Raw genomic sequence first — 14,826 nt, 5'->3', positions numbered from 1 at the left:
AATTGCAGATGCAGTTATATACAGGCCTCCCAGCAGTGGCTGGAATGTGGACCACAGATTACTACGGGAAATAGAAAAGGCGTGTTAAAAGGGCAACGTTATGATAGTCATGGAAGATTTCAACATGCATGTTGATTAGGAAAATCAGGTTGGTAATGGATCTCCAGAGAATAAGTTTGTTGAATGCCTAAGACAGTGGTCCCAACCACCGGGCATGTGCTACCCAGCCGCGAGGAAACGATATGATTTGGTGATATGAAACAATATGAGTCAGCTGCACCTTTCCTCATTCCCTGTCACACCCACTGTTGAACTTGAATGCACGCGAGGTCATGACCCACGCGTCATCCATGTCAGCACGGGAAGATCAACTCCTCGAGCTTGCAAATGACAGCGGTCTGAAAAGTATGTTTGACATAAAATCTCTGCTGGCATTCTGGATCAAAGTCAAGGCTGAATATCCTGAATAGCCACGAAAGCACTGAAAACGTTGCTTCCATTTCCAACATCATATCTCTGCAAAGTGGGCTTTTCTGCAATGAATGCAACGAAAACTAAATTGCGGAATATGCCGGACATAAGGAACCCCCTTCGAGAATCGCTGTCTCCCATAACCCCTCGATGGGACTGTCCTGCTGCAGGAAAACAAGTCCAGGGCTCCCACTGATTCAATGTTGTGGGTGTGTTGCAATGATTTTATATGTTCGTACAAGGAAAATGTGCGCTGTGTATAATATTTAATATTAAATTCATTAGATAATGAAATTGAGTGTATTAGCCACTTATAAGTGACTTATAGTTGACTTATCACCTATATTCTGGTAGTGATTAACACCCACCCCCCACCCCCAGTCGGTCGGTCTGCAAGAATACTGTCTATTAAACCGGTCCGCGGTGCGTAAAAGGTTGGGGACCCCTGGCCTATGAGATGGCTTTTTAGAGCAACTGTTGAGCCTACTAGGGAATCAACTACACTGGATTGGGTGTTATGGAATGAACTGGAGGTGATTAGGGAGCTTAATGTAAAAGAACCCTTAGGAGGCAGCGATCATGATATGATTGAGTTTAACTTGAAATTTGATAGGGAAAAAGTAAAGTCTGACGTAGCAGTATTTCAGTGGAGTAAAGGAAATTACAGTGGTATGAGGGAGTAAATTGGAAGGAGATGCGGGCAGGCATGATGGCAGAACAGCAATGGCATGAGGTTCTGGGGAAAATGAAGGTGCAGGATAGATCATTCTAAAAACAAAGAAATACCATTGTAGCTGATAAGGGAGGGCATACAACAAAGTAGGAAGACAGGATTGTGAAGCTTTTAAAACCCTACAGAGAGCAACTAAAAGAATCATTAGCAAGAAAAAGATGAAATATGAAAGCAAGCTAGCAAACAATATCAAAACATAACAGTTAACTTGCAGGTAGAGTCGGTGGCGAGGAAGGCAGATGGTCTAGAATACAAGAGCAGGGGATGTGATGCTGAGGCTTTATAAGGGCACTGGTGAGGTCTCACCTTGAGTACTGTGAATAGTTTTGGGCTCTTCATCTAAGAAAAGTTGTGCTGGCATTGGAGAGTTCAGAGGAGGTTCACAAGGTTGATTCCGGGAATGAAAGGGTTATCATATGAGGGACGTTTGATAGCTCCGGGTCTGTACTTGCTGGAATTTAGGAGGAGGAGGGATCATATTGAAACCTTTTGAATGTTAAAAGGCCTAGACATGGTAGATGTGGAAAGGACATTTCCCATGGTGGGGGAATTCTATGACAAGTGGGCACAGCCTCAGGATAGAGAGGTGTCCATTTAAAACCGATGCGGAGAAATTTCTTTTGCCAGAGGGTGGTGAACTTGTGGAATTTATTACCACAGGCAGCTGTGGAGGCCAGGTCGTTGGGTGTATTTATGGCAAAGCTTGATAGGTTCTTGATCGGACACAGCATCAAAGGTTATGGGGAGAAGGCCGGGGAATGGTGGGAGGGTGGGGGGGGGGGGGGGCGATAGAAAAGGATCAGCCATGATTCAATGGCGGAGCAAATTCGAAGGGGCAAGTGGCCTATTTCTATTCCCATGTCTTATGGTCTAATTGCTTTTTGTTCCAATATATTTGCAAAGTGCTCACAAAATACATCAAAATGACTTCCATCCAACCAGTCGGTGTTCTTAAGCCCACAGTGAAGGAAGAGGGCAAGAGCTCCATAGAAGCAAACAACTATAAGCTTCAATGATAACTACAACAGAAGTCGGTCATTTTTGATGTTCTTAGAATCAAAGTTACTGTCCACCTCAACTCTTCCCAACATTGCTCACTTATTAGTTTTGGTTTAAACACCCTACACCCCTTATAGTGAACATTCAGTTTGATAGTGTTTGTTCTTCCAGCAGTGGATGGAGAAGTTCCTGCGAGCATAGTGCTCAGTTAGACAGACATAAAAACACTGCCTACGCGGAGACCATATTCCTGATGAGATGTCAAATCAATTCCTTGGTCCCGCTGACATTGAGAGGTTGTTATTACACCACTCAACCAAATTTTTAACCTCCCTTCTGTACAGTGATTCATCACCCCCTTTGATACAACCCACAACAGTGGTGTCGTCAGCAAACTTGTACATGGTGTTGGAGCTGTACTTAGTCACATGGTCATAGGTGTAAAGCGAGTAGAGCAAGGGGCTAAGCACACATCCCTGTGGTACGTCTGTGCTGATGGAGATTGTGGGAAAGATGTTTTTGCCAATCTGAACTGACTGGGGTCTATAAGTGAGGAAATCCAGAACTGGAGTTTACTGATTAGTTTTCAGAGGATAATAGTATTAAATGTTGAGCTTTAATCGATAAAGAGCATCCTGACGTATGCATCTTTGCTGTCCAGATGTTGCATGATTGTGTGAAGAGTCAATGTGATGGCATCTGCTGCTTCAGACGGCGAACTGGGACTGGATCCAAGTTGTCACTCAAACAGGAGCTGATATGTTTTAATACCAGCCTCTGAAAACACTTCACTGTGGATGTACGCAAGTGCCAAAGGGCAATAGTCACTGAGGTCTCTTCTTGGGCACCGGTATGATTGGAGCCTGTTTGGAGGCAGGTGGGTAACACACTGCTGGAACGACAGATTGAAGATATCCGTGAATGCACAGCCAGTTAGTCAGCACGGGTCTTCACGACTCAGCCAGGTAATCCATCTGGATGGGGTGCTTTCCTTGAATTCACTCTCTTGAAGGCAGCCTGCACACCATCTTCAGATACCGAAGCCAAAGCATCTTCAGGAGATACAGGGGTGTGCAATGGGTCCTCCTTGCTCTGGTGGTCAAAGTGAGTACAGAAAGCATTGAGCTCATCTGGAGGCGAAGCTCTGTTGTCCCTCTATGTCACAAGATTTAACTTAGTAGGTAGTTACGGCATTCAAACCCTGCCACAGTTGTCAAGCATCCCTCGTTGATTCCAGACTCGTCCGGAACCACCACTTTGCCCGCAAGATGGATTTCTGGAGATCATAGCTGCAGCTCTTGCAGCATTTTTGATCTCCAGACATGAGTGCCTCTGCTCTGGCTATCAGCAGATTCCAGATTTCATGGTTCATCAAGGACTTCTGACTGGGGCAAACCCGGACGATTTCGTGGGAACACACTCATCCAAAGCTGTTTCAATAAAGTGTGTTACAGCCCTGGTGTAGTCAATCAGGTTCTCAGTTAAATTCTTGAACGTGACCCAATCCACTGATTCAAGGCAGTTCTGAAACCATTCCTCAGCCTCTTGCGACCATGCCTTGCTCTTTCAGCTCTGTCTGTATGCAGGTAGGAATACAGCCAAGTAGTCCGATTTGCTAAAGTGTGGTCTCGGAAAAAACGATAGGCATTCCTTATCATGGTGTAGCAGTGACAGCTTGTTGGGGCCTCTGGTGCAAAAGGTTACGTGCTAGTGACAGTTGGGCAGGGTTTTCTTCAAAAAGGCTTGGCTAAAGTCACTGACTATAATTTGAGATGCATTGGGATCAGCTGTTTCTTACCTAAAGATGACATTGTGAGATGCGCAAGTGCTGCTGGTGGTACATAAACTGCGGTCAGGGTCATGGACAAGAACTCCTGTGGTAGATAGAATGGTCTACATTTAATTGTTAGGTGTTCTAAGTCAGAGGAACAAGAGGTCGACTTAATTTCAACGTCCGTACACCAAGAATTCATTAAAAAAAAACACAAGCACATGCCGCCACTTTTTTCCTTACCAGAGTTTGCGGTTTGATCCATTCAGAAAATCGTTAAACCTTCCGGTCAGATAACTACGTCCAGCATATTCATTGTTAACCAAGTTTCACTGCAACAAATAATTGAGATCTGCCTCATCTGTCTTTGATACAGCAGCTTTGCCCTGAGATCATCAATATTATTCTCCAGCAACTACATATTTGCCAACAAGATGCGGGATAGAGGAGACCCCGTCTCTCTGTGCTTCAGCCTGGTTTGAATTCTGCCGCTCCTATTGCACTTCCAACCATTTTGACCCTTAAAGGCACCGCACTTAACTGCTCTGCCGGAGCTCATGATTTCTGCTCCGTATTCAGTCGTCGACTGTCAGATCTGAAGATCACTGATGGGATTTCGTAGTCCATTAGAGGAAATTTACATACTGCAGATTGTAGAGAAAGTAATTCAGAAATATATTTAGAGGAAAGCTGGTACCTCAGAGTCAATGTACGCTGGCGCCATCTTGCTGATATCCAAGGAGGTTTGAAAACAAACAGGTTTTAAAATAATTTGATTTTTAAAAAAGAAATAAACGTTTTCCCTCTTCACTCCCACATACTTAACAAAATAGATTTCACTGGGTTAATATTCAACAGCTTTAACAAAACTCAGCATGCATGCAGAAAGGTTGTGAAGAGTCGAGGGCACTGACTACAGTAAACAAATGACATTTACAAATTAGAGTACTAACTCAATGGATCAGCGCAATTTGAGTAAAGAAACTGATTCAGTCACCTTCAGCCATTTTTAGAGTATGGTGCATCTTAAATGAGTGAGGCTATAAAGAAAGCAATGAAGTACAGTATGTATTATATTAAAAGAAAGACAAATGTATGTGACAAACCTATGCATACGTCCAACCACCACAAGATGTTTGGGTTATAGTGCACTGAAAACTAACAGACTGTAAAAAGAAAGAAGCACAGATTTGATGAGACAAATGTACAAAATCTCCCTCAGAACACTGCATCAGGTAATGAGGGAGGAGAAGGTGGCGGCGCGATGCAGCACGCGTGGCCGTTCCGAATGAATATCGTATGTGTAACCAGGGGGCCATGCACAATCCAGATTTGATGGAGACAGCCGTGAGAAGCATGAAGGAACACCTGGAGTAACTTCTGAAATGTCTGCTTTGCTGCCGCTGCGACTGTGCGATCGAGAATCTCCGGAGATGAAGGCCCCAAATCCTCAGCTTTGCCTATTGCCTGTTGCCGGGGCCAGGGTCAGGGTCAAAGCACTCAGCAGAGATGGTGCTTGGTGTCGGACAGCTGGTCGGAGGCTTGGAGTTTTTGGACGGACTCGGAGTCAGACTGTGGCCAGATGCTTCCAGTATGCTGCATAGGCAAGTTGGCGGCGCTGGAGGTTTACCGTCTGCGTGAGATGATGGGACTTTCGAGAGACTGACACCTTTACTGTGCCATGGTCTGTTCTTATCAAATTACGGTATTGCTTTGCACTGTTGAAACTATATGTTATAATTATGTGGTTTTTGTCGGTTTGTCATGTGTTTTCGTGATATCATTCTGGAAAAACATTCTATCATTTCTTAATACATGTATTACTAAATGACAATAAAAGAGGACTGCGTGTCCTCATAATCTAATCTAATCAATAGATTTTTATGACAATCCAGTTGCTTACCCAAATCTTAAACTCTCATTATAAATTACTTAGTACTGCATCTTTTTATCTTTCAATTTTATGTAAAAATTACACACAACAGAAACTTACCACGTAGAGTACATACTGGTCCACTATCCTGATTCTTGCATCTTTTGTTTCTGAACTGACTTGGGATATCTAATGAAAGATCTTGAAACAGAAAATTTCTTTAGAAATAAGCTCTTAAATAGGAAACAGCTAAAACATAAAAATACAAAGAAACTTACCAAGGAATGGATCGAACTTTCGAGATTCGGTTCCACATATTAGACAGTTGACTTCATTCTGGAGTATTCCTCCGAATATATTAGTGACAACTGTTGAAACACCATTTCTGAAAATAATCATGTTACAAGCAACAGGTAAATAAGGAAGCAAAAAGCCATGTTGTTGCTATTATTATGCTGTAACATTAACACACAACACATTCTCCATTCTTCCCTAACATAAAATACAAGAATCAGGGACTTACATGCAGCATTTACTGGAGGAAGAGATGCTCGAGCTGTCTGGCAAAATAAATGAAGTTGTCATACCATTGTAGCTTCGCTGAAGCTCCAAGTGTAGATGGTCTAACAAGTATCGCATAAATTCATGAGCATCTTGTTGCTGATATCCTCTGCAGAGAAATAAAATTAACCATGTGATACTTGGCACAGTGAATGTCTGTTCGCTTAAGTACATTCTTTCCATTACAAATCACAGACTACTTTGCTCCTTTTGTTCCATTATCCTCAGTGTGATAGTGTATGTCAGCTGAGTTATTTGATGTGCAAAAGGGACAATTTCAGACAAACAGTTCAGATTTGCTATGAAATCAATTCCATCTACAGACCTCCTTTGCTGTAGTATTTCATGTATTCCATTCCGTCTTCTGAGGCTAAGTAAGAAAATGCTGCATCAGGGATGAAGCTTTGAACACGATATACAGTGAGGGAATTATGCCATGGGAAAAAGCAGAACAGGTTTTGCCTTCATCCATATTTTGTAAAGTCAATTACATACAAATGACAGTTGTTATAGTACCTAAATTGCTGCTCCCTCTCTATTGTAATCAGCACTTCACATCACTAACAACTCTAGGGCAATTTTACGCAAATGGCAACACTTTCAACTCTCTTGATGAAAGCATAATTAGTTTGTGGAAATTCAGCATGGTCACTCCCTGGTGTTTCACACTTTCTTTGTAAGTGCAGTGTAAAGAGCTTTTTTGAAACACATAATGTCAATTAGAGTTACTATTTACAGCTCAAATCAAATGTCACTGGAAGACGAGTGCATTGAGATTTACAATACATTTTTCAAGTTTAAACCTTGTCTTAAATGTCTAATTAGCTGTCCTAATGCATGAATTCACACTTAATTGCCAGAGAAACAGAAACTAATGCCACATCTTTTAACAATTTTATAGCAAGCTTTCATATTAAACTCAATTAACAGCATAAAATATTTGCCCATAATTTGAAATCTTCCATTCAAAATGCCTTTGAAATACAATTATGAATTTATTTTACACCGCTTTTCTACAGAAAATCAATTCCTTCCATGATTAACAGATACTATAAACTTCCAGAACACGTCAGTATCTGTACAGAGAGCAAAAATCAAGCTGCATCCTGACCTTCTGTTCCTCCAGCAGTTTTTGTTTTGCTCATTATACCTGCAGACTCTTGAGTAAGAAAGGCTTCAAGTGATTTGGACAAAAGGATAATCTGATGCCTACCTGAAATTTGGCATGATCTTCCAAATGACATAGAAGAGAGACTCAGGACAGAATGCAGTTTGGCTTCCTTGCCATAAAGCACAGAGTGTTTTCCGGAACTCTTCTACTAGGGAACTGCAGTATCAAGCAGGGATAAAAGGGTGGAACATCAATAGCACTACCCAAGTGCTCAGACAGTACAAGCATTTTCTCAAACTACAAGAACTATATTACAGAGTCATTTGAACCATTGCCTCAAATTGGTTTGTTTCTTTAATATGGAAGGCTATTATGATAGGGTACCCCTGTGGCTGTCCCCCTTAACAATAATAAGTCCTCCTGTTTGAGTACTTTTTTTTGGGGGGGGGGGGGGGAGAGATGGCCTACCTGGGGAAAGCAACAGTGGCTGCGCCTCTGGCATAGAGTCTGGCCCTGTGGCTCAGAAGGGTAGGGAAAGGAGGAAGGCAGCAGTAATAGGGGACTCTATAGTTAGGGGGTCAGACAGGCGATTCTGTGGACGCAGGAAAGAAACGCAGATAGTAGTTTGCCTCCCAGGTGCCAGGGTCTGGGATGTTTCTGATCGCGTCCACGATATCCTGAAGTGGGAAGGTGAACAGCCAGAGGTCGTGGTACATATTAGTACCAATGACATAGGTAGGAAAAGGGACAAGGTCCTGTAAACAAGTTGAGAAGCAAGACCTCAAAAGTAGTCATCTCAGGATTACTGTCTGTGCCACACGACAGTGAGTACAGGACGAGAGTGAGGTAGAGGATAAATGCATGGCTGAGGGATTGGAGCAGGGGGCAGGGATTCAGATTTCTAGATCATTGGGGCCTGTACAAAAAAGACGGGTTGCACTTGAATCCAAGGGGGACCGATATCCTGGCAGGGAGGTTTGCTAAGGCTATTGGGGAGAGTTTAAACTAGAATTGCTGGGGGGTGGGAACAGAACTGAAGAGATGGAGGAAGGGGCAGTTGGCTCAAAAATAGAGAAAGCCTTGAGACAGTGCAAGAGGGACGATAGGTAGGAACATGCTCAGACCGATGGTTTGAGATGTGTCTATTTTAATGCAAGAAGCTTCATGAACAAAGCAGATGAGCTTAGAGTGTGGATCAGTACTTGGAGCTGATGTTGTGGCCATTACAGAGACTTGGATGGCTCAGGGGCAGGAATGGTTACTTCAAGTGCCAGGCTTAGATGTTTCAGAAAGGAGGGAGGCAAAAGAGGTGGGGGTGTGGCACTGCTGATCAGAGATAGGGTCACAGGTGCAGTAAAGGAGGAAGTCATGGAGGGATTGTCCACCGAGTCTCTGTGGGTGGAAGTTAAGGAACAGGAAGGGGGTCAATAACTCCACTAGGTGTTTTTTAAAAAATATAGACCACCCAATACTAACAGGGACATCAGGCAGATAGGGAGACAGATTCTGGAAAAGTGTAATAACAGGGTTGTTGCGGTGGGAGATTTTAATATCCAGATATTGACTGGCATCTCCCTAAAGCAAGGGGTTTGCATGGGGTGGAGTTTGTTAGGTGTGTTCAGGAAGGTTTCCTGACACATGCAGATAGGCCTACAAGAGGAGAGGCTGTACTTGATCTGGTATTGGGAAATGAACCTGGTCAGGTCTCTCAGTGGGAGAGCATTCTGGAGATGGAGATCACAATTCTATCTCCTTTACCATAGCATTGGAGAGGGATAGGAACCAGACAAGTTAGCAAAGTGTAAAATTGGAATAAGGGGAAATATGAAACTATCAGGCAGGAACTTGGAAGCATAAAATGGGAACAGATGTTCTCAAGGAAATGTACAGCAGAAATGTGGCAAATGTTCAGGGGATATTTGCATGGTGTTCTGCATAGGTATGTTCCAATGAGACAAGGAAAGGATGGTAGGGTACAGGAACCGTGGTGTAAAAAGGCTGTTGAAAATCTAGTCAAGAAGAAAAAAAATCTTAGCAAAGGTTTAAAAAACTAGGTAATGGTAGAGATCTATAAAATTATACGGCTAGCAGGAAGGAGCTTAAGAATGAAATTAGGAGAGCCAGAAGGGGCCATGAGAAGGCCTTGGCGAGCAGGATTAAGGAAAACCCCAAGGCATCCTACAAATATGTGAAGAGCAAGAGGATAAGATGTGGGAGAATAGGACCAATCAAGTGTGACAGCGGAACCAGAGGAGATAGCTTCAATATTCACTACGGAAAAGGATCTTGGCGACTGTAGGGATGACTTACAGCAGGTTGAAAACCTTGAGCATATGGACATTAGGAAAGAGGATGTGCTGCAGCTTTTGGAAATCAAGTTGGATAAGTCTCTGGGACCGATGAAGTGTACCTCAGGCTACTGTGGGAGGCAAGGGAGGCGATTGCTAAGCCTCTGGCAATGATCTTTGCATCATCAATGGGGATGGGAGAGGTTTCAGAGGATTGGAGGGTTGCAGATGTTGCTCCTTTATTCAAGAAAGGGAGTAGAGATAGCCCAGGAAATTCCAGACCAGTGAGTCTTACTTCAGTGGTTGGTAAGCTGATGGAGAAGATCCCGAGAGGCAAGATTTATGAACATTTGGAGAGGCATAATATGATTAGGAATAGTCAGCATGGTTTTGTGAAAGGCAGGTCATGCATTATGAGCCTGATTGAATTTTTTGAGAATGTGACTAAACATGTTGATGAAGGTAGAGCAGTAGGTGTAGTGTATATGGATTTCAGCAAGGCATTTGATAAGGAACCCCATGCAAGGCTTATTGAGAAAGTAAGAAGGCATGGGATAAAAGGAGACCTTGCTTTGTGGATCCAGAATTGGCTTGCTCACAGAAGGTAAAGAGAGGTTGTAGACGGGTCATATTCTGCATGGAGGTCGGTGACCAGTGGTGTACCTTAGGGATCTGTTCTGGGACCCCTTTGTGATTTTTATAAATGACCTGGATGAGAAAGTGAAGGGATAGGTTAGTAAATTTGCTGATGACACAAATGTTGGGGGCATTGTGGAATGATACAAAGGTGTGGAGGGCTGTCAGAGGTTATAGCAGGTCATTGATAGGATGCAAAACTGGGCTGAGAAGTGGCAGATGGAGTTCAACCCAGGTAAGTGTGAGGTGGTTCATTTTGGTAGGTCAAATATGATGGCAGAATATAGCATTAATGGTAAGACTCCTGGCAGTGTGGAGGATCAGAGGGATCTTGGGGTCCGAGTCCATAGGACACTCAAAGCTGCTGCGCAGGTTGACTCTGTGGTTAAGAAGGCATACGGAGCACTGGCCTTCATCAACCGTGGGATTGAGATTAAGAACCGAGAGGTAATGTTACAGCTATATAGGACCCCACTTGAGGTACTGTGCTCATTTCTGGTCACCTCACTACAGGAAGGATGTGGAAACTATAGAAAGGGTGCAGAGGAGATTTACAAGGATGTTGCCTGGATTGGGGAGTATACCTTATGAGAATAGGTGTGTGAACTCAGTCTTTTCTCCTTGGAGCGGCGATGGATGAGAGGTGACCTGATAAGAGGTGTAGAAGATGAAGAGAGGCATTGATTGTGTGAATAGTCAGAGACATTTTCCAGGGCTGAAATGGCTAACATGAGGGGGCACAGTTTTAAGGTGCTTAGAAGTAGGTACAGAGGAGATGTCAGGGGTAAGTTTCTTTTTTTAAAAAACGCAGAGAGTGGTGAGTACATGGAACAGGCTGCCAGCAACTGTGGTGGAAGTGGATACGATAGGGTCTTTTAAGAGCCTCCTGGATAGGTACATGGAGCTTAGAAAAATAGAGGGCTGTGGATAACCCTAGGTAATTGCTAAGGTAAGTACGTGTTCGGCACAGCATTGTTGACTGAAGGGCCTGTATTGTGCTTAGGTTTTCTATGTTTCTATTTAATCAATGTTTTTGAAACGAACGAAAACTGTCTGCTAAATTCCATTCCCTCATTTTGCCATCAAACTTAAAATATTTGCGGATTCTCTTCTCCCATCCAGTCCTTCTTGTATACATGAAGACTTATTTTAAAAATATTTTGAGAATCTCACGGCATATGCAACCGGGTGACCACTGAATCTTATTCATTATCGTTAAAAGTGTACTTAGGCATCCATCCAGGTAATGCTAGAATAGTGGGGAGACCATTTTTGTTTTCTGCAGAAGCTGGTGGGGCTTTGGGATCAAGTTCCTCCCACAGGTACTGGGCATGGTGAGGAACGGTGAGTGTTAATTGACGATATCCATGTGAATTTATCTATGCTTGTTGGTGTCGAGAATATCAGTGATTTGACATGTTTTACATGTGGATACTTTAGATTTTCACGAGTGAAGGCATCGGCGCTGGATAGCATGGCTTGTGCAAAGTTCCTTACCGGCCAAGTAGGTCAGTCTTCCTGTAAGTTAATTACTAAGCAGTATCTTGCAAATGTCGTGCCAAAGTGTTCCTTTTGTCCAACTTTATTGTATCATGACCGATTGTGAATGTAACAGCGTAACGTGAATGTTTAGTCTCTGTTTGGAAGCTTAGCACATGTGTACTAAAAAGTAGTAGACGCTTTAGATGAGATGTATCCGGTTACATTTTCGCTGCTATGTATAAGGTACAGGGTTGGTGAGATTCGAATGTTGTTTGTATTGTGTTCCTTCAGAATTGCCACTACCGTATTAGATCTGTGCGGTTTCCTTTTTATACTGCACACGCAATTCGTGGATACACAAGGGTGTGGATCGGAAATTAAACTAAGATTGTAACGACAGGAACTGGCTGTAAATTCGTTCATTTTGTTTTTGAGACCCTCTTCTGGCACCAAAACATCTAAAACAGATAAAGGAATTAAAACCCAAAAAAGTATTTGTTGTCCTGAGTGTGTACTTTGCCCCCAGGCTACAAAATTTGGTACCAGGAGTGGGGTTAATTCCAAGCCAGTTTACAGGGTCTCTGATTGTTGTATGCAGTATAATATATCATACCTAATACGGTAGTGGTGAAGACCAGGACCACTGTTCCCTTTGGGCGGAGGGAGGGAGGGAGGGAGCGCCTGTTGCCGCATGGAGAGCGTGGTAGAGCCTCGGTAATGGGCTGAGATGTCAGCGACTGACGTCAGGACACAGAACGGAGACGCGGATCCAGGGAACTGCGGGCTGTGAAGCCATCGCGTTTGTAGCAAAGGAAGGCAGCAACTCCTATTGCAGGCTTGTTGTGAAAACTTTAAAGACTTAAGCTCTTACTATGTCACACTCAGAGGACACACCAGTTAAACTAGATCAGAATGAACAAATTAGGGAATTGTATAGTAGATATGATGAAGCCATGGCAACCATAGATAAATTAAGCAAAATGTCCTATGTATATGTCCCAAGGGAAAGACACATTGTTCCATTTACGGGAGATGTTGAGAAAGATGGGAGGTCTGTTGATGACTTTATTGAAGTACAACATGCACTTCATACTAGAAATCAGTCTGACCAAGATCAGTATGACTTTGTTATGTCCCTGCTCAGGGGTGCAGCCTTAGAGGAAGCACATATGCGCAGTGATGCTGAGGAAGACCGGGCTGATGACTTGTTCACCTATCTCAGGGAAGCTTTTAGAGACGAGCGCAGTGCACCCCAGCTGTTGCATAGCTTCTACAGTCGCAAACAGCGTTGAGGGTGAAGATGCAAGAGTTTTCCCATGCCCTAGCCCAAGCTCTTAACTTACTACTGAAGCACTCCCCTGATGCCATGCCAATGAGAGGGTGGTGCAGAGAGATCAATTTATAGAGGGGATCAGGGATCCTTCCCTCAGAAGTGAGCTCCATAGATTCACGCGGGACCACCCCAAGTCCTCAATGAAAGAAGTGCAAGAGGAGGCTTGTCTGTTGCTCATAGAAGAGCCCCTGGGAAATACAAAGTCTGGAAAGTCAAAGTGTAACAATAGCCCCGCACAGTGCTCGATTCTTAAAGCTCAGGAATCTGAGGCTACGTCCACTCTAGACTGGATAATTTTGAAAACGCCGATTTCAAGTAAAAATGACAGGCGTCCACACTAAATGTTTTTCAAAATATTTCTGTCCACAGTAAAACGGATATTTGGGCAAATCTACTCCTACTGGGAATGTGCTGACATATCTACAGAAAACAAGCGAAGAGGAAACGGTATAATATTTACGTTTCCGCGGCGGCGTTGTGCTATTTCCATTGGTCAAAAACTAGAGTACCAACAGTAACAGCAAAAGAAGGTTTTCAACAATGTCTTCGAGGAATACAAAGAAAACCTCCACTGGAAAAAGCAGTCTGGACTTCTTCGTTTAGACAGACAATGAAGTCGAGCTGTTTCTGTGAGTTACAAATGACTACAAAGTCAGCAAAGCAGTGGAGAACGTGGAGGGAGATGTTCGACTCCAAACAAGCTATTAACGTAGACAATAAAGTAAACAACACACGCATGAAGCCGTCCTCTACCCAAGGTCAACAAGAGAGTGGAATCTTCTGCCGCCAGACCTGCGCAGTATTTCTGACATTAATATTTTTAAAGATAGACTCATTCAAATCAATTTAGGGGACCTAGTCCAAAAAGCTCACTTTACAATTTAACTCTCACGCCGTTCACACTGACTGCGCGTTATAACAGCCGTCCGGCAGTGCTTGCGCAGTACCAAGCAGAAGCAGAAAAAGCATTGTTGTTGTGTTGTCGTGACAGCATTTTTAAATCTCTCCGTTTACCCCATCCACACTACAACACGAAACAATCATTTTCAAATTTACACACTCTGGAGAGTGTTTTAGAAAAGCTCCATTTTCGGGGGATGAAAACACTTTTTCCAATGTGGACGGAGGGTCAAAACGAAGAGAAAAAGCTTCGTTTTCAAAATTATCCGGCGTAGTGTGGATGTAACCCGAGTCTGTCACACTAGATGACATCCTTAAAGTAGTCACAAAGCAGGGCAAAGCCCTTTGTGAACTGACTCAAGCAGTGAAAAGATCTCACTGTACAGAGGGACATTACATGCGCTACTAGCAGCAGACGTAATTTACAGCCTAGGTACACAGAAGATGGGCAACCAATATGTTTCAAGTGTCAGGTGGGAGAGCATTTGGCCAAGAATTGCCCATGGAAGCAGGGTGCAAGGGAAGTGGAGCCTGCATCCTCTCGCCCTCAAGAGGTTGGGAGTCGGGCAATTCAGTGGAACCCCATAGATACAGATAATTTACAGCTATCTCGTGACCAGTTGCTACAAAGCGCCATAGGAACATATCCAGTTGTTGAGCTTGAAATA

At 43.4% G+C, this 14,826-nt stretch overlaps 1 protein-coding gene across 4 annotated transcripts in view; it reads right to left on the bottom strand.

Moving 5' to 3' along the window:
- Positions 1-14,826, bottom strand: part of usp3 (ubiquitin specific peptidase 3) — a 121,297-nt gene that overhangs the window by 17,214 nt on the left and 89,257 nt on the right. For all 4 annotated transcript variants that reach the window (XM_072282224.1, XM_072282221.1, XM_072282223.1 and 1 more), the window contains exons 8-11: positions 7,622-7,735; positions 6,371-6,517; positions 6,126-6,232; positions 5,968-6,048 (exon numbers count right to left, since the gene is read on the bottom strand). In XM_072282224.1, the coding sequence (XP_072138325.1) occupies positions 5,968-6,048; positions 6,126-6,232; positions 6,371-6,517; positions 7,622-7,735 (449 nt within the window). The remainder of the gene's footprint in view (positions 1-5,967; positions 6,049-6,125; positions 6,233-6,370; positions 6,518-7,621; positions 7,736-14,826) is intronic.

The sequence above is a fragment of the Mobula birostris genome, chromosome 18 (genome assembly GCF_030028105.1).
Source record: "Mobula birostris isolate sMobBir1 chromosome 18, sMobBir1.hap1, whole genome shotgun sequence".
NCBI lineage: Eukaryota > Metazoa > Chordata > Chondrichthyes > Myliobatiformes > Myliobatidae > Mobula > Mobula birostris.
This window is presented reverse-complemented; position numbering and strand designations above follow the sequence as displayed.